The following is a 27,776-nucleotide window of genomic DNA, read 5'->3' on the forward strand; positions in this document are numbered from 1 at the left end:
ATACTCGTTGACAAGATGTTCTAGTCTGGTTTGTTAAACACATTTTCCATTTCGAAACAGAATCTAATGTGACACTTTTAATATTATACATTGTGTCAGGAATTCAAAGTTAATCTTTGAAAATTCTGATGTTCTTAATATTTGGATATTTAGAGTGTTTTTTTTCTATCAGAATCAGCATTTTAGATTACTAAAAATTCATCTGTGTTTTTAGTTTTGATCTTTCATATTAAGTATACTAATGACTTTTGGTTATTTAGGAAGTTAGAACCTACATTGGGAAAATAAATGTTTACAAAGGGGAGATTTTTATTGTTCATTTATCATTTTTCCACATAACACCTAAAATAATTCTTACTGAAAATGGAAACTAAACATTCCGGACTATTAAACTTGCTTAAAAATAATTTTACTTTAAATCAAAGTTAAAAATAGTATGTCAGTGATAATGTAATGGCATGTACATGTCTGAAGTAAAAACAAAAAAGGAAAGATGAATGATGTGTTAAAAGTATAAAAGCATTCTACTTTCACTAATGAATTGTAGAGCAATTGATGTTAGAAAGATTTTGAATGAAAACATGCTCTTCCTGATTTTTTTTAACAGCCACATCCTCAGATGAAATGATGAAGAAATATGTGGCATGGGACAGAGAAAAAAGACTCAGTTTTGCAGTACCATTTATAGAAATGAAGCCTGTCATTTATCTGGATGTGTTCTTGCCTCGGGTCACAGAGTTAGCTCTTTCAGCTAGTGACAGACAAACTAAAGTACTTTCATTTTTTATTATTTTATTTATAATCTATGCTTTTTAAGACCTGTATTTGTTTGGAAATAGATAATGTATTTCAGACATTCCAATATTATTAATTCTGTATATTCTGTAATATAGCAGTTAGTGACTTAATTATCAGAAGTAGATGTTACTAATAAAAAGTAGACGTAAATCTTAATAGATAATAACCTGGCAAAACACTAATATACCAAAAAACTGTCCAGAATAGAAAATGCAGTACAAAGGGTACTTAAAACTTATTTCCAATTTGTGCACCATTATTATCACCTTAACTTGGGAGGTTAGAAACAGATAATCTCAAGTTTTTATGAAATTCATTTGTAAATTTCCAAAAAATGTTTTAAAAATATATTTACTAAAAGTGAAGGTTAAAAATGTGCTGACAAATGAAGTAAAGTTCTGTGATAATGGTAGCAATGAAACATATTTCTTTGAAGGTACCATTCCCAGTTTGTCTAAATCGTTTAAGTTTTCATTCTTACCTCTTGGATGCAGATCAAAGTGCACAGAAGCATTAGTTTTATGCAAGAAGGGCTGCTTCCAGTTAATTTATATTTGGGAATGATAGTTACCTGCTACAGAAGTTTTTCTTTTTAAAGGGCTAAGTTGAGTAACATTTCAAAATATTCTTCTCTTGTAAACCTGGAAACTTAAACTTGTTGAACTCCTGGCTTGTTTTAGGTTGCAGCTTGTGAACTTTTACACAGCATAGTTATGTTTATGTTGGGAAAAGCCACTCAGATGCCTGAAAGTGGTCAGGGTTTCCCACCCATGTACCAGCTCTACAAGCGAACTTTCCCTGTGCTACTTCAACTTGCATGTGATGTAGATCAGGTAAGTGAGTGACATTGAATCTGGCACAGTTGCAAAGCTTAAAAAAGTTGGATCTTGTTCAGTGATCATCAAAGCTTGCTGCGGGTTGGAATACCCTGGGGATCTTAACATAAATGCCGCTGCCTGGCTGCTGCCCCTTATAACTGTGATTTAATTCTTCAGGGGTATGACCTGGGGATCAGGACTTTCAAAAGCTCTCCTGGTGATTTTTAATGTGCCACAGTTTGGGAATGAATCACTGATCTAGTTAATAGTTGCTGATAGTATAGACATCTAAAGCTGAATTTGCAGTCTGCCCTCATGGAGGGACTTAACAGTCTCTAGGAATGAAGAAGAGACAAGTAACCATGTACAAGAGTGGAAATAATGACAAGTGGCCTCTTTCTGATGACTTTGTGGCAAATTCTCCATTGCTGCATGAAGCAGGAAAAAGTAGAATTCTCAGTTCATTTCATGAAGCTACGATATCTTCGGTACCAGGATGCACACACAAAAGAGGAAGCTAAATGAGAGATCATTTATTAAAAACAAGAAAACTCATTTCTAAATATAATGGAAAATTCTTCAACATATATGAATGAATACAATCCAGCAATGTATTCAAATGTGCTGTGATTAAATAGGATGTTTGGTTAAAATTGGAAATTTACCATAGAAACGGATTTCAGAAGCAGTAATTCCCTCCATAGAACCCTCAAAGGTGTTTATCCTGCTGAAACTATTAGTTTAGTGTTCTCTTTAATATGAAAAGAATGTCTCCCTGAATTCTAGAGTTGAATCATCCCCAGGCATGAAGCACTGATGCCGCCTTGTGCCCGGGCCAGGATAGAAGCCCAAGGTGAGAAGTGAGTTGGCCTGTTGAGGGGCAGTGCCTGCAGTGTGGAGTGGTTGCTCAGTATTGCTTCATGTGCATTCAGTTAGTTATTTGCAGTGGTTAGTATTTGGGCCTCTCACCAGGCCATGAGTTCCCTGAGGGCAAGGGCATTAGAAAAGAAGAAGAGATTATTATTTTGAATGTAATTTTTTTTAAACCTGGAAAGCCCAAGAGTGTCAACCGATGAACTGTAGGAATTAACAAAGGAAGAAACTGACGAATTACAAAACAAAATTCTCATATATCAGTGTTCTCATTTATCTTAAATATTAGGATTGATCACTTTGAAAATAGGTCTACAGTATCTTACTCATAGCAGCATCAAAAATATATATAAAATGTCTATAAATGAACTTTAATATGTCAGGTAAATATATGTTTTATGAATACAAAATGAGCATGCTCTGTATCTGAGATAGAAGAATCAATATTGAAAAAACACCAGCTGTTCCCTGATCAGTAAGTGCGGTACCATTCCAGCAGAAAGCTCATAATTAATTTCATTTTGAACCTAAAAAGTAATCTGAAACAATAATTGCTTGAGCCTCACCAAGAACAATTTTGAAAGGGTAGAGTAGTGAAGGAAGTCTTGCTTTAGCAGATGCTAAAGCCATGTTATTTATAATAGGGTTGAGCTAGGCAGAGATAGACCAGTGGGAGGGTCTTGTGGCTGCCAAGTGGGTTCGTGTGTGTACATCAAAATTGTATATATGGTAGAAGAGGCTTTTAAGTTAGAAGTGGATCATTTAATAAATAATCTTAGGCCAGTCAACTAACCTGAAAAATTAATTCAAATTAAGAGAAGGATAAACAAACTATGAATATATTACAGAAAAATGTAATTAGTTACAGCATGCTGTCTGTCCGTGTGTATCTTTGGATTGGAATGGTCTTTTTCATGATAAAATATGTTTTTTAATATAGAAACACATGAAACTAAAAGTGAACCTCCATCTCGTCACCCCTTTCCCAGTCTTATTTCCCTGGAAAATCTACTTTATCCTCTATTGAAAATTTCATGAATATATGCCCAGATCTTTGTGAAAATACGTTTTTACAAATGTGCATATATGCTTTACTTATAAAAAGGATCATAGCATTCAGAAACTCTTTATGTACAGGATGTGATTTCTGCTACTCGGATGGATTTTATTATCGTTACAGTGTAGACAGCCTTCCATGCCTTTCCCTAAAGTTTTGCGTAGAAGTGGAGATTTTCCGACAAAATACAGAAAGCAGATATATAGAAAAAAATGTTAATGTCTTGATAGTTTTGACTTTATAAATGTTTAAAAATACTGAATGGCACAAAACTCACAATCGTAATGTATACATAATGTGGGGAATTTTTTTGTTAACATTCTACTGAAGATACAAAAGATTTAAAAATGAGCAAATAGATAAAGAACAAAAATAGGCAGCTTATAAATGAAGAGATGCATATGGCCAATGAAATATATTTTAAAATATTCAATCTTTTTAGTAAATAAGGAAATTAAAATTAAAATGCTATTATTTTCAGCTCTTGTAAAATATTTTAAAAATTGACAATGGTAAGTGTTGCCAAGCATGATGGAAAGGACCTCGGGAGTTGTGGCTGGAGAGAATGTGGGTGGGCACAGGTTCTCTGTGAGCAGAACAAAACGCTGGGTGACCTGCAGCCCTGGTCCAGCACTTTCCTGACTAGAGATGTGCTCAGACCAGTGTATATTGGACTTTGCCATGATTTCTTTAGAACAGTCACAAATTAGAAATGCCTGCATCTCTAGGGGCACCTTGATGGCTCAGTCAGTTGCGTGTCCGACTTCGGCTCAGGTCATGGTCTTGTGGTTTGAGTTCGAGCCCTGTGTCGGGCTCTGTGCTGACAGCTCAGAGCCTGAATCTGCTCTGGATTCTGTGTCTCCCTCTCTTTCTGCCCCTTCCCTGCTCGCACTTTCTGTCTCTCAAAATAAATAAACGTTAAAAAAAAGAAAAAGAAAAATACCTGCATTTCTAATAATAGGATTTGGGCAACTGGTCATGGTATGTCTATATATAAGATACCAGATAGCTAATAAAAATGCTGTTATAGCTTATATATTTATACAAAAATATTCAACATTAAGAGGAAAAGTGGTTATAAAAATGTGTATTATTTTTAAGTGTGCACATACATATATTTAAATGTGTTTAAAAAATTATTTTGAAAGTTAACAGTGATACTGAATGTTCACAGTGGTTACCTTTGGGATATAGGGTTGCAGATGGATAGTTTTCTACATTTTCTATAATTTGTGTAAGGTGTGTGTACATATGTGTTGTATGCATGTGTCCACGCATATATATGTACACACAGACACATATATATGATTTTGTGAATAATTGTGTGAATTCATATGTAGTATGAATAAGAGTGTATAATTCTTTTGGGGAAAAAAAATAATGCTTTAAGACCAGTTAAACTTTCAAACTGAAAGAAAGGTAAGAGCTTTTACTTTGATTAATCCTTAAAATGGCTTCAAAGGTTAGAAGGCTATTCTTTTGGGGAAAAGTATCCAAGTGCAAGAGGACTCTGTGTTTACTCTGAATCCCAAGACATTTCACCTGATTTTTGGCCTGGTATACACACCAGTGTGCTTCATTCTTGAGCTCAGTGTCAGTGGGGGAGATAAAACTCCCCTAGATTTCTTGGTATTCTGTAGGAGCCTTAGTATTTTGAGACACAGAAATGTTTAGGATATAAAGATAGGGAATGTTTGCCTTCACTTCTGCTATAAACTTTTTACTTTTCATGTATAATGAGGATCTGATGTGTAACCGTTTGTCTAGGTAATTGCTGTGTTCCAAAAAGATAAGAATACTTCTTTTATCTCCCCAAGATGTTCACATGGTCACACCAGATGAGGCCACTGGGTTAAGTTCCCAAGGTTCCAGGAAGATAAGTACTGTCTCCCTGGTTATTTCCTTTCAGAAGGAAGGAGTCCAGGCCTGTCAGACTCCTTGGATTGTAAAAGCCAGGGACCCACAAGGCTCTCTGCCCCTGGAGAAACTCTGTTTATATTCTAGAACGTTGGAGTAAGAACCCAGGATCCTTTCCATCCCAGCTCCAAGTAGTAAAGATTTTACTCCTTCTTTTTTGGCAGGATGGGAGAGGTGCTTCTTTCTCCCGTATCTCTTCTGTGAAATAGGTTTTGAAGTTTGTATGTGTAGGGCATTGATCTGATTTCCTTTTGTCACCACAAGGGTGTGAATCAGGATGTAGGGAATAACATGATCATTATTTGCTTTGTAGCTGAATAATGATAATGTCTCTGATCCAGAATACCTTGTATGCATGTTTAGGATCAAATAAATAAAGATAAATATTAAAAAAACAACAGTATCTGCCTCCATATTAGAAGAACAGTAAGTTTTAATATGCATATTTTTCTCTGCTGGATTCTAGGAAAAAGAGAAAAAGGAGCTAGAAAGAGCGTGTTCCTCATTGAATTTTAACAAGAAAACTAATAAAAAACCATAGGAGTATTATCACTTAATTTTTCCTGTCATTTAAACAGAACTCTATCCAATGTAAAATTACTTTAACATGAAGAAAGTAAACTCTAATGGTATTGTTTCTTTAGGTGACGAGGCAACTATATGAGCCACTAGTTATGCAACTGATTCACTGGTTCACTAACAATAAGAAATTTGAAAGTCAGGATACTGTCGCCTTATTAGAAACAATATTGGTGAGTAATGGTTGATTCTTTTCCTGATGTTTGCATTGTCTAGTTATATGTGATCTATGTTTATAGTTTTATTTATTTGTTTATTTTGAGAGAGAGATAGAGAATGAGTGAGTGTAGGGGGGAGGGGAGAGAGAATCCCAAGCAGGCTCTGCACAATCAGTGTGGAGCCTGACATGGGACTTGATCTCATGAACTGTTGACATCATGACCTGAGCTGAAGTTGGGCGCTTAACCAACTGAGCTACCCAGGCACCCTTACTTGATCTATATTTAGAACTTTAAGAAAAGTTACCTGTGCAAATATCAAAATGTAGCAAATAGTTAGGTCATGTTGTCTTTTTTCTTTTGTTTTAGTGAATAGGTGAAATGACATTTTAACAGACAGGATGCTGTAATTATTTACTGAAGTGTTGCTTTTATTTTATTTATTTATTTTTTTTTAAAGTTTTTTTTTAATGTTTATTTATTTTTGAGAGAGAGTGAGTAGAGGAGGAGGGGCAGAGAGAGAGGGAAACACAGAATCCGAAGTGGGATCCAGGCTCGGAGCTGTCAGCATATAACCCCACGTGGGGCTCAAACTCATGGACCATGAGATCATGACCCGAGCCAAAGTTGTACGCTTAACCAACTGAGCCACCCAGGCGCCCCTACTGAAGTGTTACTTTTAAATATTTGCAAGCAGTGTGCACATTTTTTTGTTCTGTCCTCTTTTTTTGGAGAATAGTTATAAATTGACAAAGTTCATCTAGATTAAGGCTGTGTGTGTGTGTGTGTGTGTGTGTGTGTGTGTGTGTGTAGAATAGGAGTGAATAAGAATGTGCTTGGACTTTTATTAGAGTTGCAGAACCCTCTTTTTAAAAAAACATCTATAGTACAGTAATTAAGAGTAAAAGCAATTTGTTTGAGCTTATCCAGTTTTCTCCTGCATTCAGATTCAACAAGTGAGGAACCTTAGAAACAGTGGCCATTTCCAACAACTGTCCTGAGATTGTAGAGGTAGAATCATTAGGATTGATCACTGGTTCACTGAGGACAGAAGCAGGGAGGTCAGCTTAAAGCCTTAGTGTCATTCGACACTGATTTTATTACAGTTTTCTGAGTTTTTGCAAATAAGTTTACTTTGATTCCTTTAAATGTCATTTTACTTGATTTTTACCTGTTACTTCATACTGACTCTGGAATCAGAAGCCCCAGTTAAATGCATAGCAAGTTTGTCCAAACAGACGTTGTGTGTTCCTTGCACGGGAGCATATTATGAGGCGGCCTGGGAAGACACGCTGCGCAGAGCAGCAGAACACATGCTCCAGATCCCCCAGGACAGTCCTGATGGTACCGTCCTGATGACAGTCCTGTTGTGTGTGTAATTACAATAGGGCTCTTCCCACTCTTAGAGTTACCCTATGTGGATGCTGTGTTGTGGTAGTGGAGTTACTGAACATTTTGAATTAGGATAGTGACCTGATGTCTGTGGTTTAATTCCCTACAGTGTCTACCAGAGAATCCTGCCTAGAATAAATACGTTTAGGTAAATTTAACTTGTGGCTTATTTGCAATTCAGATGGATTTATTCTAATGTTTCCATTCTGAAGTTTCTTTCTTAGTTGTTTCTCTTCCCCTCTTGATCATCGAAGGGGGGCTTAAGTAAAGGTTTCAGAAAGAAATCAGATAAGGTCATGATAATGTAAAGTAAGATAGGTGAGAAAAGGAAAGGTAAAGGAGGAAATGTGAAGTTGGTATAGCACTCAAGTGAAAGCATGTCTATAGGTTTCCCGGTAAGAATTGCTAGTTCCCTGATATCAGCACATGCATTACTCACCACTGCTCTGAGAAGCAATAAATATCACCTCTTCACATTTCCACAGTTAATTGCTTCTTGAATTCTAATAAGCACTGTAATCAGAGATTTTGCATGTAGCAAATAACTGGGGGTGTTAGGTAGAAGAACTCCCTTATTTCAGTGTTCAGTATAGTTTTTCAAGTTAGATCTTTCCTATACATATCTAAGAGGGAATTATGTCTAGAGGGAAATAAAAATATTCAAATTTCCTTAGCTGTTTTTTTCAGGTATTTAGAGACTATGCCTTTTATGGAGACTGCTTTTACAGAAAGTTATATTTTCAGACCACATCTCCATCTGATTTTTATGTAGCATTACAATTCCCTTGAAACCTAGAGGGATCTTATTTTCTTTAACCTCTGTAAAGCATCACAGATACTGTTATGAGGCAAAGTCAGCAACAAAAACTCTTAGGGTTTCTTTGGGTTTCTTCAGGGAAAGTAGAGACTGTTTTGTTGGTACATAATTAAAATATTGTCTCCTTTTTTCATGGATTTATCAGTTTGTTTAAAGGAAAGTGTTTTCATTTCGTCCAAAAGACATTGTTATTAGAGTCTAGATTCTAGACAGATTGGTTTTCTAGTGCTTATTTTTTCTTGAGTAGTGCTCTAAATGAATTTTCACCCAGAGCAGACCAGGGTGTTCAGTTGTTGTATACGTTTTGTTGTAGGATGGAATTGTAGACCCTGTTGACAGTACTTTAAGAGATTTTTGTGGCCGGTGTATTCGTGAATTCCTCAAATGGTCCATTAAGCAGACAACACCGCAGCAGCAGGAAAAAAGTCCAGTAAACACCAAGTCGCTTTTCAAGCGACTGTACAGCTTTGCACTTCACCCCAATGCTTTCAAGAGGCTAGGAGCATCACTTGCCTTTAATAATATCTACAGAGAATTCAGGTAAGTAAGCCATGTGACAGGGAAGAGTATAAAAAAGTTCTTTAAATTTTTAGTAGTGATTTTGAAAAGTGACTGGTGTTTATGTATCAATGTATTCATATGTCAAACATTTAGTTAATTATGTGTCAGATGCTGTGCTGTTTTCTGGGGATTAAAAAATGAATTGAAATGCAGTTTGCATTCAGGAAGCTCAGAAACTACTGAGAAATACATACAAATACATACATACAGCAATACGTACATACAGAAATACATGCAAACAGCAGTCTTGTAAATGCAAAAGAAGACAATCCAGGGTCTTTTGGAGCACAGAAGAGGAGTATCTAATCCAACTTGAGTAGCTTAAAGAAGTCTTCCTATAGTATTTATACTTAGATGAAACTTAAAGGATAAATGGGAATCAGCCAGAGCATTTCATATCAAAGGGATGGGGTAGAGAGAAGAAATAGGGTGGTGTATAAGGAGATGAAGACATTTTATATTTCTCAACTGTGGAGTTTGAAGTTTGGAAGGGAATATAGTGAGACTGGCCAGGAGCCTTGGTTTGTAGAGTTAAAAAACGTAGGTCACTTCTAGTGACAACAAGTCCTTGGAGCAGAGAGCTGCATGGTTCAATTTCCTTCTAAAATTCACCTGCCCATAGCTATATGGAGAGTGGATCTAAGTGACATAAAATGGGGCCAGGACACCAGAGAAGGGGATGTTTCAAGAAGTCCAAGAAAAAGATCATTCGTCCCTGACCTAAGGTTGTAGTAGCGTTTATTCATTCATCTATTATTACTTACTAAGAATATTGTATGCTAGTGATGTAAAGACATAGCTAGTGATATGCTATGCTAGTGATATAAAGATATAGCCATTCATGAGGGTTGCATTTGAAAAAAGAGGTAGATAATAATTAATCACATAATTATAAACTTGTTGCTGCAGTCAGTTCTTTTAAGTAGTGGTAGATGATTACTACATAATCTTATAATGAAGAACCTAGCTTTATTTGGTCCAGATTGCTTCTCTCAGGAAATGGCAGTTAAGATATGAGGGAAGCAATTGTAAAAATAAGATAGATGATAGAGGTAGAGACATGATGGATATAGATGGATGAATAGGAATCTCTGTTTGTGTTTATGTGCACATGCACACTTATATGAAAATTGACTAGAGTTTGAAGCCACGAGGTTACTTTTATCATTTTAAACTGTGAAGTCTATAGGTACAGAAGAGCATTTAAAAATAAGTGTGAATCTATCACTATTTTCAGACGACATGATACTCTATATAGAAATCCCTAAAGACCACCAAAAAACTATTAGAGCTAATAAATGAATTCAGTAAAGTTGCAGGATACAAAATTGATATACAAAAATCTGTTGCATTTCTATACTTCAGTAACCACTTACCAGGAAGTGAAATTAAGAAAACAATCCCGTTTATAATCGCATCAAAAAGAATAAAATACCTAGGCATAAATTTAACCAAGGAAATGTAAGACCACAGAAAACCATAAGACGTTGGTGGCAGCAACTGAAGAACACACAAATAAATGGAAAGATATAGCATGTTCATGGATTGGAAGGATTTATATTGTTAAAATGTTCATACTCCCCAAAGCAATCAATATTTAGTGCAATCCCTATCAAAATTCTAGTGTCATTTTTCACAGAAACCAAACAAATGATCCTAAAATTTGTGTGGAACCACAAAATACATTGAGGAGCCAAAGCACTCTTGAGAAAAAACAAAGCTGGAGGCGTCATGCTGCCTGGTTTCAGACTATACTACAAAAGCTGTAGTAATCAAAGCAGTGTGGTATTGGCATAAAGCAGGAAGATCAGTGCAACAGAATAGAGAGCCTAGAAATAAACACAGGTAATCATGGTCAATTAATTTTGACACAGGAGCCACGAATAAACAGTGGGAAAAGGAGAGTCTCTTCAGTATATGTTGGTGTTGGGGAAACAGGACAACTGCATGCAAAAGAATGAAACTAGACTGTTATCTTACACCATACACAAAAATTAACTCAAAATGGATTAAAGACTTGAATGTAAGACCTGAAACCATAAAATTCCTGGAAGAAAACATAGGTGGGTAAGCTGTTTGATGCCAGTTTTGGCTCTGACTCCAAAAGCAAATGCAACAAGTGCAAAAATAACATGTGGGACTACATCAAGTAAGCTCTTGACAGGAAACCATCAATAAAATTAAAAGGCAACAAAATGTGCTCCGTATCACTAATCATCAGGGAATGCAAATTAAAACCACAATGAGATATCACTTTACACCTGTTAAAATGGCTACTATGAAAAAGACAAGTAACAAGTGTTAGGAAGGATGTAGAGAAAGGGGAACTCTTGTGCACTGCTGGTAGGAATGTAAATTAGCATAACGACTATGGAAAACAGTATGGAGGTTCCTCAATAAGAATAGAAGTACCATATGATCCAACAATTCCACTTTTGGGTATTTATCCAAAGGAAATGAAACACAAATTCAAAAAGATATATGCACTCCTATGATTATTGCAGCATTATTTAAATTAGCCGAGATATGAAAACAGCCTAAGTGACCAACATGGATGAATGGATAAAGAAAATGTGGTAAATGGATATGATGGAGTATTATTCAACCATAAAGAAGAATGAATTCTTGCCATCTGCGAAAACATGGATGGACCTTGAGGGCATTATGTTAAGTGAAATAAGTCAGAGAAAGACAAATGATCTTACTTATTTGTAAAATCTAAAAAAAAAAAAAAAGGACAAGCTCATGCAGTTGGTGGTTGCCACAGGCCAGGAAGAGGGGTAGGCAAAATGGATGATAGAGGTCAAAAGGTACAAACTTCAGTTATAGAGGCATACCTCATTTTATTGTGCTTTGTTTTATTGCTCTTTACAGATACTGCATTTTTTAGAAATTGAGTTTAACTGTTGGCTCTATTTTTCCAACAACATTTATTTATTTTGTGTCTCTAAGTCATGTTTTAGAAATTCTCATGTTATTCAAACTTTTTCATTTTTCCTGTATTTGGCATGGTGATCTCTGATTGATGATCTTTGATGTAACTATTGTAATTGTTTTGGGGTGGCATGAACTGCCATATAAGACAACTTAATTGATAAAGTTGTCTGTGTTCTGACAGCTTCACCAACTGGCTGTTCCCCCATTTCTCTCCCCCTCCTTGGGCCTCTGTATTCCCTGTGACACAACAATATTGAAATTACGCCACCTAATAACTCTATAATGGCCTCTAAGTGTTCAAGTGAAAGGAAGAGTTACATGTCCCTTGATTTAACTCAAAAGTTAGAAATCATTAAGCCTAGTGAGGAAGGCCTATCAAAAGTCAAGATAGGCTGACAGCTAGGCCTCTTACACCTGTTAGACAAGTAGTGAATGCCAAGGAAATGTTCTTGAAGGAAATTAAAGCTGCCACTTCTGTGAACACTTGGATGATAAGAAAGTGAACCCGGGTTATTGCTGATATGGAGAAGGTTTAGTGGTCTGGATAGAAGATCAAACCAGCCACAAAACTCCCTTAAGCCAAAGCCTAATCCAGAGCAAGGCACACTCTCTTCAGTTCTGTGAAGGCTAAGAGAGGTGAGGAAGCTACAGAAGAAAAGCCTGAAGCTAGCAGAGCGTTTGTGAGGTTTAAGGAAAGAAGCCATCTTCATAACATTAAAGTGCCAGATGAAGCAGCAAGTGCTGATAAGTTATCCAGAAGATCTGGCTAAGATAATGAAGATGCCCACGCTAAACAACAGATTTTCAGTGAAGATGAAACAGCCTTCTATTGGAAGAAGGTGCCATCTAGGACTTCTGTAGCTAGAGAGGAGTCAATGCCTGGCTTCAAACAACAGGCTGACTCTCCTGTTAGGGGCTAACCTAGCTGGTGACTAAGTTAGAGCCAGTGCTGATTTACCATTCCAAAAATCATAGGGCCTTGCAGAGTTAGGCTAAATCTACTCTTACCTGTGCTCTCTAAATGGAACAGCAAAACCTGGATGCCAACACATCTGTTCACAATCTGGCTACTGAATGTTTCAAGTCCACTGTTGAGACCTACTGCTCAGAAACAGATTCCTTTCAAAATATTACTGCTCAGTGACCATGCACCTGGTCACCCAAGAGCTCTGATGGAGAGGCACCATGAGGTTATATGTTTTCATGACAGCCACACAATATCTATTCTGCAGTAAATGGATCAAAGAGTAATTTTGACTTTCAAGTCTTTTTTTTTTTTAATAAGCTTTATGCCCAGTGTGGGGCTTGAACTCACAACCCTGAGATCAAGAGTCACATGCTCCATTGAGCCAGCCAGGTGTCCTGACTTTTTATTTAAGAAATATATTTCATAAGGCTATAGATGCCATACAGAGTGATTTGTCTGATGAATCTGGGCAAAGTAAATTGAAAGCCTGGAAAGAATTCACTGTATTAGTGAATTCGCATTTCTTTATTAAGAACATTCGCAATTCTTGGGAAGAGGTGAAAATATCAACACTCATAGGAGTTTGGAAAAAGTTGGTTCCAGCCCTCACGGATGAGTTTGAGGGGTTCAGGACTTCACTGGAAGAAGTAACTGGATGTGATAGAAATAGCAAGAGAACTAGAATTAGAAGTGGAGCCAGAAGATGTGACTGAATTGTTGCAATCTCATGATCAAACTTGAATGGATGAGGAGTTGCATCTTAGGGATGAGCACAGAAAGTGGTTTCTTGAGATGGAATCTCTTCCTGGTGAAGATGCTGTGAAGATTGTTGAAATGACAACAAAGGATTTAGAATATTACATACACTTAGTTGATAAAATAACAGGCTTTGAGAGGATTGGTTCCAGTTTTGAAAGAGGTCCAACTATGGGTAAAATGCTACCAAACAGCATCACATGCTACAGAGAAATTGTGTCTGAAAGGAAGAGTTAATCGATGCAGCAAACTTCATTGTTGTCTTATGTGAAGAAATTGTCATAGTCACCCAGCCATGAGCAGCCGTGACCATGACCCTGACTGTAGCAGTCAACACTGAGACAAGACCCTCTACCAGCAAAGTAATTATGACTTGCTGAAAACTCAGAAGATGGTTAGCATTTTTTAGCAATAAAGTATTTTTAATTAAGTTATGTACAATTTTTTAGACACAACGCTATTGTGCTCTTAATATATAGTACGGTATGAACATAACTTCATATGCCCGTGAACCAAAAAATTCACTTTACTCCCTTTATTGAGATCATTGCTTTCTTTTGGTTGCCTGGAATCAAACTCATAATACCTCTGAGGTGCCATAACTGTAGAGTATGGTGACCATAGTTAATAATACTGTATTGCATATTTCAAGGTTGCTAGGAGAGTAGATTTTAAATGTGCACGTCACAAGGAAAAAGACTTTGTATGTTATGGATGTTAACTAGACTTACTGTGGTGATCATATTGTAATATACACAAATCTGGAGTCATTATGTTGTGCTCCTAGAAGTAATATAATGTTGTATGGCAGTCATGCCTTACTTAAAAAAACTGTGTAAAGTTTGTTGAATAATAATAAAGCAAGTGCTTGTATACTCCTACCTAGGTTAAGAAATAGAGTATTTTCAGAATTTTATACCCTCCTCTGCACTGAACTAATCATTCTTCCTTTATATTACTTATTCCCCTTTCTTTTTTGTTTCATTTTGTGTGTATGTGCCCTAACGGATATACTCTTGCATTTTGAAAAGCCGTGAAGGTCAGTGTTTTCATTGTTAGGTGAAGTATCCTGGGATAATCCGCTCCGTGGAGACTAGTTGGCTGTAGCTCCATGAGAGATTACAGGAGCCCATTCCAAGGAAACAGACTGACAAGGTTCATGTCAGTTTTAGAAAGCACAGCTCTCCAGAATGGTGTGAAGTAGATCGCTAGCTGACATCAGGGAGAAATATCGTCTGAGGGTGTGGACTGCCCTTGAATTGCAGCATCTCACTTCCCAAGAGTCCATCCCCCATATGTCAGGAGCATGTCAAAGCAAAATTCTCTTGTGGGATAAATGAGCACTGTCAGCTGATCCAGGCTGAAATTGGACAGAAGAACTTCACCTGATCATGGCAGGCCAGGTTAAGAGTGGAATTTGGGCCATATTCCTTCCAGGTTGAAAAACCCACAGGGGCGCCTGGGTGGCTCCGTCAGTTAAGCGTCCGACTTCAGCTCAGGTCGTGATCGCGCGGTTTGTGAGTTTGAGCCCCGCACCGGGCTCTGTGCTGACAGCTCAGAGCCTGGAGCCTGCTTCAGATTCTGTGTCTCCCCCTCTCTCTGCCCCTTTCCTGCTCATGCTCTGTGTCTCTCTGTCTCTCAATAATAAATAAACGTTAAAAAAAAAATTAAAAAAAAAAAGAAAAACCCAGAATAATGGTGTTTTGGTGGAGATGGCCGTTAACCAGTCTCTTTCTTGGGTCTCATGTCTGAATCAACTTGTGTCTCCTCTTGAATATCCCCTTTACTTCTTTCCTGTGTTTGATCTTTTGTTTTCTTTTCCTCTGTTGTCTTCTTTTTTGGATATTCTCATTTGTTGGATCACATTCCAAGAGGCTTTTTGAGAGAGGTACATGAGAGACAAATTTTTTGAGACCTTGCATGTTGAGTAATATAAAAACAAGTTCTGTCTCCTTTCTGCATGCTGGTAAACTGTTTTGCACACCTTTCTTTGGAAGCACAGTTCTGAGTTATCATTTTGTCATGCCATTTCTCTACTTACCTACTTTTACCTCGTGTTGATACCTAAGATCAAAGCTATTGAACTCAGCCCGGCCTTCCAAGACCTCCCCAACTTTTTCAGTGTCATCCCCAAACTGCTGTTCCAAATGAACCTCTTTACTTACAGTTCTGCTCATTTGCTTGCTGTTTCCTGTGTTTTCCATCTTGCTTCCACGTCGTTGCCCCATAGCATACATTTATTGGTACTGTCCTTTATTTTCAGTGTCAGGTCTGGGTGTGCAACACTGGGGGAGATGTGGAGCTTGTAGAGTTCTGATGGGCCCTGCCCCTCCTAGGATTCAAACTTTAAAAAAAAAAAAAAAAAGAAAGAAAGAAAGAAACGAGTTCAGTACTCCTGCCAAACCAAACACCAGTTAGTAATTCTTACTGTAAGGGTTCCGTCTTCTAGCACCTCGCTCCAGTTCGTTTGCTCCAGGAACGCGCTTCTTCCCAGTGGGCGGTACAGTGACCCAGCACTTCATCACACAAGTAGAACTTGCAATTCATACTTTTCTCTGAACTCCTGTAAGATTTAGTGCCTAGCCCTGTCACTTTATACTGAATCATTTACTGTCCTGTGTTATTAAGGGACAAAATTTCCAGGGAGAGATCTGGCCTCTGCCTTTCACCCGCCCATGAGTTTACCCTTTATAAGAAGATGGTCCACAGACACTGTTGACTGAATTATTTCCATTTGCCTGACGTGGTTCTAAAAGGCTTAGTGTTTACTGTTGATGTTAACTTACTTTTGGATTGGATGAGAGCTTTTGAAATTCTTTGATTTTGAAAGAATGTGGATATGGTATGAGATCTTCTTTTCTATTAATTTTAATGAGGTGTGTGGAAGTGTGGTCAGAACAGTGGTTCCAAGGTTATGTGCTATGAGCAGTTCCACAGATGGAAGGGTACTTGTATGCAGAGAAAAAGCCAGTACCGCGTCTTTTGGTTTATGTAGTTTTTGATCTGCTCTTGAGGAAGTTTTCTTCTTTGAAAAGCATTTGTTGTCACAGGTTTTAAAACATTTGAGCCATTTTTTAAAGACAAATTTAATTTGTGTATTTTTTTGATAACACTTTTTTCCTTTGTCACTTCTGCTTTATTGTTTTTCCTAGAATATTGAAGTTCAGTACTCTTTATTTTACAGGGAAGAAGAATCTCTAGTAGAACAGTTTGTGTTCGAAGCATTGGTTATATATCTGGAAAGTCTGGCCTTAGCACACACAGATGAGAAATCCTTAGGTAGGTCTTACCTGAGCTTTTTGTTTGCATGCCACTTGTTAGCCTGACAAGTTTTCAAGAGCTTTTCCATTCAGGAGTTAAGCCTCAGGTAGTTCTTCATAAGATGATGCTTTTTTTCCTCCCGTCTCCTCATTTAGGATGATAAGTGTGAAGGGGGGTTATGCCCCTCCAGTACCTCTAATGCAGTTTGTGTAAGTCTTCAATGCTCACCGCCTCTAAGACTCACCTTGTGCCCTTGGTGGCCACTGAGCTTCACCCCTGGCTGGTCAGAGATCCCACCCAGGGCAGGTGGGACAGTTTTATTGTGCAGCTCCAACGAAGCCAATCAGTTACTATGATGACACAAAATGTGAGAATATACGATTGCACCATGTAAAGAAAGCTGGTTATAATAGCCACTGAAAAGGGGAATATAGATCTCATTACAAGAATGTGATAAAGCTATTTCTACCATAATTAAGAAATAATGTAAAATAGTCAGAAATAGACTTACTATGAGAGTAATAGATGGTCGTTTTTACAATTATATTCTGTCCTGTAGTCAGTATGAGTATTGTGGAATTTCTGGGCTGGAAGGCTTCTTAGACATCTTACCAGAGAACGTAAGTGACTGCTGTAGCTTACATAGCTGTGTGTGACAGAACTTCTCTTTGACTTACTCAGATTTTATTTTCTGTTGTTTTCTGTGTTTTTGAAAGACAGGTTGAGCTCTATTATCCTTCATGTTGATAGCCTGCTATGGGTAAAAATGCTTAAAATTTGGCCCTTGCGATCAAAGAGCTTAAAATTGCTCTGTTCATCTTGACATCTTATATAGGTGTATTTGTCAACAAGTGAAACTTGACTCTTAAAAATCACTGCCATGTTTTCAAAGCATAGAAAGAAAACCTTTTCTTAGTAATAGAACTCAGGTTGGGTAAGGCTCCTTTCCTAAATAACCCAAGATGTTTGTGAATGGTTTTACTTATTTGCTTTGATTCTCCTTCAGCGCCTGTATTATTAAGCTATAATACAAGTGGGTTTTTTTTTTTTATTTAAAAAAAAATTTTTTTTAATGTTTACTTTTGAGGGAGAGAGTGTGAGTGGGGGAGGGTCAGAGAGAGAGGGAGACACAGAATCCAAAGCAGTCTCCAGGCTCTGAGCTGTCAGCACAGAGCCCGACACGGGGCTCGAACCCACGTGAGATCATGACCTGAGCCGAAGCCAGATGCCTAACCAACTGAGCCACCCAGGTGCCCCTAAGCTATAGTATGGTTTAACCTACATACAAAGAAGGCAAGGTCAAGGAATTTATAACCCCTAAATAATAGCCTTAAGTTGAGGTACACAGGATCTGGCCTGGCATGCGGGTTTTGTAATGCCTGTACAGTCCTCCACCTCAGATCCATTATGTGAGTCTGTGCTTTGACTGGCTGAGGGCTGCTGGAACAGTTTCTTAGTAGGTACAGTGTTGCTGTGTGTGAGTGTGTTTGTGTGTTTGTGCATGTGCACTATACTCTCCTGCAGTCTTAAATGTGGGTTTCGGTTTTGTTTTGGGACCGTGTAAATCGTTTATTTAAATTTTGTTTTCTGAGGGATGAAACGATATTAACTCTATTGTAAAATTATCTTTTTAGTTAAAAAATTAGGTCGATAAATGTATAATACCAATTTATTAACAATAACCAGCTATATAACTCCTTTGGAAATGTATTTTTATACTCGAGAACAGGTACAATTCAGCAGTGTTGTGATGCCATTGATCACCTGAGGCGTATCATTGAAAAGAAGCATGTATCTTTAAACAAAGTTAAAAAAAGACGTAGGCCACGGTAGGTGATATTGCTTCCTTTTTAAATTTTTTTCCAGCATAAAACTAATTCTCAGTTAACGAAAGAAAATCTGGAAGGAATGTGTGGAAGCATAGAGAATTTAAGGAATGTGGAAATGTGGAATGTGTGGAAATAGGCGTAGTCAATTTCTAGGACACTAAAAACTTTGTGTTTGAAAATGCTTGGTTTAAGGTATAAACTTGTAACTGAAACATTTATTTTGAGTACAGATTTGGTGTGGAATTAACTTGACTAGAAAATGCATGAACTATTGTAGAGTAAATTTGAAATATAAGAACTGAAATATTGAAATGGTAGCATTTTAACAGTCATGGAAATTTAGAATTATGAAATGAAGCTACCTAAAGCTAAGACTGGCTTATTAACCAGTGGTAGCCAGTCTTCTCTCTTTCCATTCTAGCAAGGTCTCCCCATCAGGATGGGATGTGCCATGCATCAGCCCCTCTCGATCTGTGGATCTGTGCGGGGTGTCCGGGGTGTCCACTGGCTGCTACCACTGTGTAGAAGTATTGGCACATGTAAATTGGATATTAGTATTTCCTCTGTTGTTTTAAAATTGATTCTTTCAGATCCTGTTGTTAACTTTTGACCTCTCTAGATCATTGGTTCTCAATCTGAAGCAGTGATCAGAATTACTTGAATGTTTTGTTAAAACACAAGTTGCTGGGCCCTGGCCCCAGAATCTTCCAGCAGGTCCGGAACAGGGCCAGTAATTTGCATTTCTGCCAAGTTTACAGATATATTGATGCAGCCAGGTCAGGGGCCACAATTTGAGACACACTACTTTAGGTCTCAGATCCCCTTCTGTGTTAAGGTACATTGAAAAGGAAACATGAAAATATTGGTGCTGTTGTTTTAAGAAATGTTTTTTAAATTTTTTCCTCAAAAAAAATTGAAGGTAAGCAGCATTTAGGACCTATTTAACCTGTGCCATTTTGATTGTATGCTAATAATAATACATTAAAAATAAATTGAATGCCTTTTGATGAGGTTTCTACATGTATTAGTATGGCAAAATTGAGTTTATGATTTCCAGATTCTTGGGTTAGCTAAATGCTAAATGTTGGGGCGTGCATTAAATATAGTGTGTCGTCTCCACATAGAGGATTTCCACCCGCGGCATCATTGTGTTTACTAGATGTGGTCCACTGGCTGTTAGCCCACTGTGGGAGGCCCCAGACGGAATGTCGACACAAATCCATAGAACTGTTTTATAAATTCGTTCCTTTACTGCCAGGTATTGTGATCTTTAAGTCTTATAAATTATGGGTTTTGCTTTTACCAGTAGTTTAGAGATGTGTACTTATTTAAAATGTAAGCTTTCCATTATTCAGATGAAAGTAACAAATGTTCCTAATAAAAAGATAAGTATGTTCAATAACCATTATGGATCGTTTGCATGGCAAAGGGTAAACTATGGGCTGTACGTTTCACAAAGATTTACAGAAAGAAAGAAAAAAATGCTAATTTGATGTCAAATGATACAAAGGAAATAAATTTAGAATATCCCAGTATCTTTTTTATTCTACTACATTTTTGCGTTTCTATCTCATTTAAAAGAAATGAAGAAGAGTTGGATAACCATTGCGGTTGTCAACATGATATTCAGTTAAGATTTAGAAATTTTATTTATAGTTAATGAAATACTGCAATGTTTTTATTTCACCATGTGATTAATGAGAAATTGTTAGACTCCTAAATCTGAATGATCTCAGATTACTGTGAGATTAAAGGAAAGCAATGAGCTTGTGCTTATTAAATAACTATTACACTCAGTCATTAAATTGTACTTATAGTCTTGAAATAATTACTAAATTTCTTAGGAATAAATGTATTGTTCTGTTTTCTCCAGTAAGTCCAAACCGAGGTTTGGGAGCGTGGGTGTAGGGAAGCTGTGCCTCAGGACAGACCCAGGCCCTGGCTTCCCCCTGTAGAGTGCACTGTGCATGAGTCCAGAACCAAGATGTGCTGTGGTGTGTGTGTCTGGATAAGAAAAGTGACAGTGCACTACAAATCATGAGAAAGAGTCGGTCTTTTTAGAAAATGGGGTAGAATACTACTTTGGGGCTTTTTCCTCATGGAAGAAGAGGTGAAAATTACTTGGTATAGTTCTAAAACTTAGAAGATTATACATTTTTTATACTATGGAATATATTATGTTATATACTATAGATTTATATAGCATATATTACAATTCTGTTTGTACTACATATACTATTTGGTATACAAACATGTAGTATATATTTGCTTATTGCCTCTAGTTAACAAAGTTAGTTTCTTTTTTTTTTTTAAGTTTATTTTGAGAGAGAGAGAGAGAGAGCATGACTAGAGGAGGGGCAGAGAGAGAGGGAGAGAGAGAATCCCAAGCAGGCTCCATGCTATCAGTGCAGATCCTGGTGTGGGGCTTGAACTCACAAACTGCAAGATCTTGACCTGAACTGAAACCAAGAGTTGGCCACCCAGGTGCCCCTGCAAAGTTAGTTTTCTTACGTTGTCATTGTCACAACAGTCCTGTAAAGTCCATGAAGATTGGATGAGGTGGAGGGGTGGGGCATGTTTTCCTTATTTTTAAAGGAAACTTGGGCCCAGATATTATGTCAGTGGAACTAGTTGGCAGACCCGTCCTCCCTCCAGGTTGGGTCTCTGGCTCTCCTGTAGCCCACACAATTTCCAGTGACATCAGCTTGACTGATCCCATACATTTCTGTTGTTCTTAACTGCCTACAATAGGGACCTCACATATTTTCAATGAAGTAAGTGGAGCTCTGCCTCTCAGAATTGTTTCCATTACACAAAGCATGCCAAGTAGTAGGTGAACCTTGGCCTATTGCTGACATATACTTTGCATAAAAGGGATGAGCATTCCTTGGCTTATCTCCTCTGTGCCCTCCAGTTGTGCTTCCAGCTCTCTGTCTGCTATATTTAACTCCTAGTGGTGTTTTGGGTTTTTGTGAAGGTTTTTTAAAATTCCAGTTAGTTAACATACAGTGTTGAATTAGTTTCAGGTGAATAATATAGGGATTCATCACTTCCATATATTACCTGGTGCTCAGCAAGCCAAGTATACTCCTTACCCGCCACCTGTTTAACTGATCCTCCCTCCCCACTTCTGTGTGGTAACCATCAGTTTGTTCTCTGTAGTTAAGAGTCTGTTTCTTGGTTTGCTTCTCTTTTTTTCTCCCCTGTGTTTATTTGTTTTGTTTCTTAAATTCGACACTTGAGGGAGATCATATGGTATTTATCTTTCTCTGACTTACTTCACTTGGCATAATAGTCTCTAGCTGCGTCCATCTCATTGTAAATGGCGAGATTTCATTCTTTTTTGTGACTGAATAATATTGATACCACATCGCTTCCTTATCCATTCATCAACCAGTGGACACTTGGGCTGCTTCCATATCTTGGCTGTTGTCAGTAAAGCCGCCTCCAGTGATTTTTAAGGGACAGTGTTAAGTGTCTCTTTATTGATTGATTGGTTGGTTGATTGACTGAGAGAGTGATGCAGTGGGGGCGGAGCAGAGGGAGAGAGAGAATCTCAAGCAGGCTTCACACTCAGTGTGGAGCCTGATGCGGGGCTCGATCCCATGACCGTCAGATCATGCATGATCTGAGACAAAATCAAGAGTCAGCTGAGCCATTCTTTAGTGCCCTACAGGAGTACACTGTCACCAGGTGTGCTAGGTAATGACATGTGCAGGCATGTCCCTATGACATGTGTCAGGGGCTTCTGACTTCTGATGTCCATGTTGGATGGAAAGCCAGGGTCACAGCAGCTATAGTTTTGAGGAGGAGACTGAGGAGGCAGGGATCTGGGACAATTCCCAGCAGTGGGAATATGCTTTCCCAGGCCCATTCGTTCTCTGTGTTCCCTTGTCCTCTCCTTTCTCTATGCCTGTCTTTCTCTGTCCTTCCTGTACTTTCTCTTCTATGACTCTTAGCTAGTGTGTGAGAGAGAACTTAAATATTATTTTTACCCATTATTAGTTTTATTTTCTTTGTCAGTTTTTAGTGAAAATAATGGAAAGTTTGATGTTTCTGTCTAAAACAAACCCTGAAAACATGATATTGAATCTTTGCTTATATAGCTAATAGGTATTTTTTTTAACACAATAGGGAAACTATTTCTTACTACATCAGAAATACTTTATTGTTTTGCATTCTTCTTTAACTTCATTAGAATCAAGGTGATTTGACCTTTTGAGAGTCCCTGATTTCAGAGCATGCAAAATAAAATTTAATGTTTTTTCATTTTCAGTTTAGAAAATGATTGATACCTGAAAGAAAAGATGTCTTTTAAAACAAATAATTTGAGTCTTTTATTTAGCAAAAACTGCCCTTACTGTGTGATATTATAAGCACTTTTTCTTTTTTTTTTTTCTATAGAATTTTTTACTTTTCCAACAAGTTTTTATTATTTTTTATTATTTTTTTTCAACGTTTTTATTTTTATTTTTGGGACAGAGAGAGACAGAGCATGAACGGGGGAGGGGCAGAGAGAGAGGGAGACAACAGAATCCGAAACAGGCTCCAGGCTCTGAGCCATCAGCCCAGAGCCCGATGCGGGGCTCGAACTCACGGACCGCGAGATCGTGACCTGGCTGAAGTCAGACGCTTAACCGACTGCGCCACCCAGGCGCCCCTATAAGCACTTTTTCAAATATTAATTACTTCATTAATCTTTGAAGGAACCTCAAAGGTAAATAATGTTAAGATGAGAAAACCGAGACACAAGAGAGGCAAGGTCCACACAGCCAGGAAGTAGGATAGGAACTTGAGAGTGGCAGTGCTCTTTTTGTGTTTATTCTTTAAATTACTCCTGAGAAAAGGGACAATAGTTTTTAAGAAAAAAGGCAAGGGAAAGGATAGGACATTTATAGCTGTGCAAATGGTATCCAGCCATTTTTATAATGTTTAAAGTAGCTGAAGAGAATGGCTTTGGTGGAAAGACCTTGGCAGTAATTACAGTGAACCAAGTTATGATTACTATGGTTAAAAAAAAAAAGATTATCCCTTATCATTCTGAAATGTTACTGCTCTGGTAGATGCTTCATATGGGACTTTTATGGAAACTATATTTGAAATACTCTGATATTGCCAGCCTGGTTCTGCTCTGGTTCTTTTTGTTAACATCCTACTTAATTCTAGCTTTATTATTGTTTATTATTATTATTATTTATTACAGTGATTAATTTTAATCATGTGAAAGTCATTTGTATGTGTGTTTTAATCTTGTTTCTTTTTTAAGGCAACAAATCACCTTCTTTGTGGCTGAAAGAGATTCTCAAGAGCAAAGATCCTTCCTTTCTCATAAACATGTTTGAGGGGGGTGGAGGAGACTGTGGTCGGCCGTCAGGCATCCTTGCTCAGCCCACCCTCTTCCATCTGCAAGGGCCGTTCAGCCTGCGAGCTGCCCTGCAGTGGATGGACATGCTTCTGGCGGCGCTGGAGTGCTACAACACCTTCACTGAGAAGAAAACCCTCGCGGCACCTGAGGTCCTGGGTGGGTAACACCTGCGCACGTTGCTGCGGTCCAGTTCTGCCTGGAGCCATTCCGGGCAAAAGTGCAGCGGGGTCTTTGACTAGACAGATGCCCCTGTCAGCATCATAGTTAACAAGGGCGATAAGAGGAGCGTTTATTCAGTCGCTGCGTTATCCTTTAAGCTCACGTGAGGGCGAGAGTCTGGTGCACGCGACTGAGGCCGTGGTCACCTGTCTGGCGTCTGTACTTCTTTTGTGTCCTGAACAGGTTCTTGATGGCTCTCTTACCAAGTGGCCTTTTGAGGCTGTCGTTTGCTTTAGCACATTACAGGAGTTCTTCCTGGGCACCTGGCTGGCTCAGTCAACAGAGCATGTGACTCTTCATCCCGGGGTTGTAGGTTCGAGCCCCTTTTGGGTGTAGAGATTATTTAAAAATAAAATATTTAAAAAAAAAAGCGTTTATCGGGGCGCCTGGGTGGCTCAGTCGGTTAAGCGTCTGACTTCAGCTCTGGTCATGATCTCACTGTCTGTGAGTTCGAGCCCCACATCAGGCTCTGTGCTGACAGCTGAGCCTGGAGCCTGCTTCAGATTCTGTGTCTCTCCCTCCCTCTGCCCCTCCCCTGCTCATGCTCTGTCTCAGTCTGTCTCAAAAATAAATAAAAACATTAAAAAAAAATTTTTTTTAAAAGTGTTGATAAAATAAGAGTTCTTCCTAACATGAGGCTCTGTGGTCTTATGTTTCTGAGTAGCATGTCTTCATTTTTCTTGCATTTTCCTATTCCTTAGTGTTTTTACTGTAGTATGATGATAACAGTGTTGTTTGCAAAGGATAGAATGCAGGGTGGAGTGTTTGGTGTGCTCCTTGGCCCGTGCTGGGAAGAAGGAGATGGCAGCCTCCGTCCTTCACGTGATCTAAACGGGACCTGGGAAACCAGGGGGTGGTTCCTGGGAGGTGCATCTCTGAGAATACAGCATCTGGAGCCAACCGTAGCTGACAAGTGCGCTCTAGGCTTCGAGGTTCTCTGAGCAGGCTGTTCGGGGTGTCCACCGAAATCCTCTCTCGTGGGCTAAATATCCAGCTTGCCACTCAGAACATGATATGTTATTTCAGTGATTTTCAGTGTAGACAGAGCATCCATTCTGGTAGTGGTGCTGGTTGGCTAAAGGAACTACCAGTCTCTCTTTAATTCTGTCAGAGGTGAGGTCTGTGTCTTGGGGATTTGGGAAAAAGAACCAGGTTGTCTTGTTGTCTTTCTTTTAGCTTGAGAAAGTTGGAACCAAACATGGTGGGGTGTGTGTAATGTGTGTGCACGCACACACACTGGGGTTCCGGAAAACAGATTTTATACCATTTTGAGAAGATCTGACTCTCTAGTATGGGATTCTGCATGATTCTGGCATGGGATTCTCAGAGGGATAGGTCAGAAAAGTTCTGAAACTTTAAAAATAGCAATAGTAGCTATTCAGTTGCAAATAGTACCTTAAATTTGTTGTTTTTTTTTATTTTAATTTTTTTTTTTTTAATGTTTATTTTACTTTTGAGACAGAGACAAAGCATGAACGGGGGAGGGTCAGAGAGAGAGGGAGACACAGAATCGGAAGCAGGCTCCAGGCTCTGAGCTGTCAGCACAGAGCCCGATGCGGGGCTCGAACTCACAGACCGTGAGGTCATGACCTGAGCTGAAGTCGGACCGTCAACCGACTGAGCCACCCAGGCGCCCCCTAAATTTGTTGTTTTAAGAGATCTCGTATATCATTTTGAAAATTTAAGAAAACAAAAAAAAGTATAGGAAATATGTAAAACCGAATTGCATTCCCTAGTGACAGACACTAAGACAGTTTAGTGTCTACTTTTTAAAACTTTTTCTATGCGTATAATATATATATTTAAAAATTTTTTTATTTTTTAACATAATGGGTCATATGCATGCTTTGCTATAATTTGATTTTTAAAATGAAACTTAACTAAAAAAAGTTTTTTTTAATGTTTATTTATTTTTGAGAGAGACAGAGACAGAATATGAGTGGGTTAGGGGGAGAGAGACAGGGAGACACAGAATCTGAAGCAGGCTCCAGGTTTGAGCCCGATGCAGGGCTCGAACTCACTTGCTGTGAGATTATGACCTGAGCTGAAGTTGGACGCTCAACCGACTGAGCCACCCAGGTGCCCTGAAACTTAACTTTTAAACAGAAAGTTAACATACTGGATGTCTTTTTATGGCAGTGTATATACCTTGAACTAATTTAAATGACCGTGTAATACTAAATAATGCAAATGTGTCACAATTAACCAGTCTTCAAACTGTTTTATTTATTTACCTTGTGAGGAGTGGGAGACATTAAAAACAACGTACCTTCTTTCAAACTTTACCAAAAAAAATCCTCTTTGCTTTAAGTAATTGAAAAAATTAATTTCTGGTGTGTGTCGTAAATGTGGACATTTAACATAAAATTGTTAACATTACTTAAAAAATGTATTCAGTGGAGGCTAACTACTGTAGAGATTTTTTGTTTAACATCTTTATTTTATTTAATTGCTTTAAAATAGTTTTTTATGGCAATTTTGCAAAGCTCCTGAATTATTATTATTGTTCCATACCCTTCACATTTTTTATCCTAAGTATCATGTTATTATGCTTATGTTTTTATTTACTTATAACTCTACGTCTTTGCAACAAAACGGTTGCAAGTTTCTTCTGTGTTGGGTTATCGTGGCCTTTGTTATTAGGACACATTTTGTGTATTACCACCATAACAATATAAATATAAAATTTGGATGAATAATTATTATATATAAGAAGTAAAATTATATGGTTAAAATTTTTTGTTTTGTATGGGTTTTACTAAGAAAAACTTACCTAAATGAGTGCCATATTTGAATAATGCTAAAATGTTCATTTTTTTTCACATTTAACGTACCTGTTAATTAGAATGTGTCATACAGCACATTGTTTGTTGAATTTAAGGATATTTGGTGTTTGAGAATGAAATTCTTAATATATTTTCTCTCAGTTCTTTTGAATAGATAGTGACCTGTCATCAGAATTATTTTTAATGATCTGTCAAGTTGGCAATTTGATGAACTAAAATTTTATGAAAACAAAGAATTGGAAACCCTTAGACTTATAAAAGGATTTCTTACTCGTCCTTGTCTTTGCTCTCTCTTTCAACATGTACACCACTTTTTAAAATTGTCCCTTTGTTTGGGAGGTCTTTACACCTGGTATAAAAACTACAGTGGGACTGAGGAGAGGAGAAGGGTGTTTTATCTTCCTTCCTGTAAGCAAGACTGGGGTGATCATAAAAGGAGTGGAGATGGGAGAGGAGAGCCAGCACCTTTGTGTTTTCAGAACGGCGACTTTTATGAAAAAGTCCATTTGGGAGTTCATGCAGTTGTTTCCATAAAAAGACCACTGCCATGATTTGTCTCTCTTGCCCCTTTGAAGGATATTTAGGTTGTTTCTGTTGTCTCATTATTAAAAGCTGCTAAAATGAAAATCCTTACAAGCACATCTTTATAATTCTGCCATTATTTCATTAGGATAAAATTTTGATGC

General features: G+C 37.8%; 1 protein-coding gene across 1 annotated transcript in view; it reads left to right on the forward strand.

Moving 5' to 3' along the window:
- The window catches only part of PRKDC (protein kinase, DNA-activated, catalytic subunit), a 202,260-nt gene that overhangs the window by 43,707 nt on the left and 130,777 nt on the right, over positions 1-27,776 (forward strand). Inside the window, 8 exon segments of the mRNA XM_030303933.2 lie at positions 608-771; positions 1,479-1,631; positions 6,108-6,215; positions 8,723-8,949; positions 16,815-16,909; positions 18,621-18,720; positions 19,845-19,978; positions 23,987-24,241. Of these exon segments, the coding sequence (XP_030159793.1) occupies positions 608-771; positions 1,479-1,631; positions 6,108-6,215; positions 8,723-8,949; positions 16,815-16,909; positions 18,621-18,720; positions 19,845-19,978; positions 23,987-24,241 (1,236 nt within the window).

This window comes from Lynx canadensis, chromosome F2, assembly GCF_007474595.2.
Source record: "Lynx canadensis isolate LIC74 chromosome F2, mLynCan4.pri.v2, whole genome shotgun sequence".
Classification (NCBI taxonomy): domain Eukaryota; kingdom Metazoa; phylum Chordata; class Mammalia; order Carnivora; family Felidae; genus Lynx; species Lynx canadensis.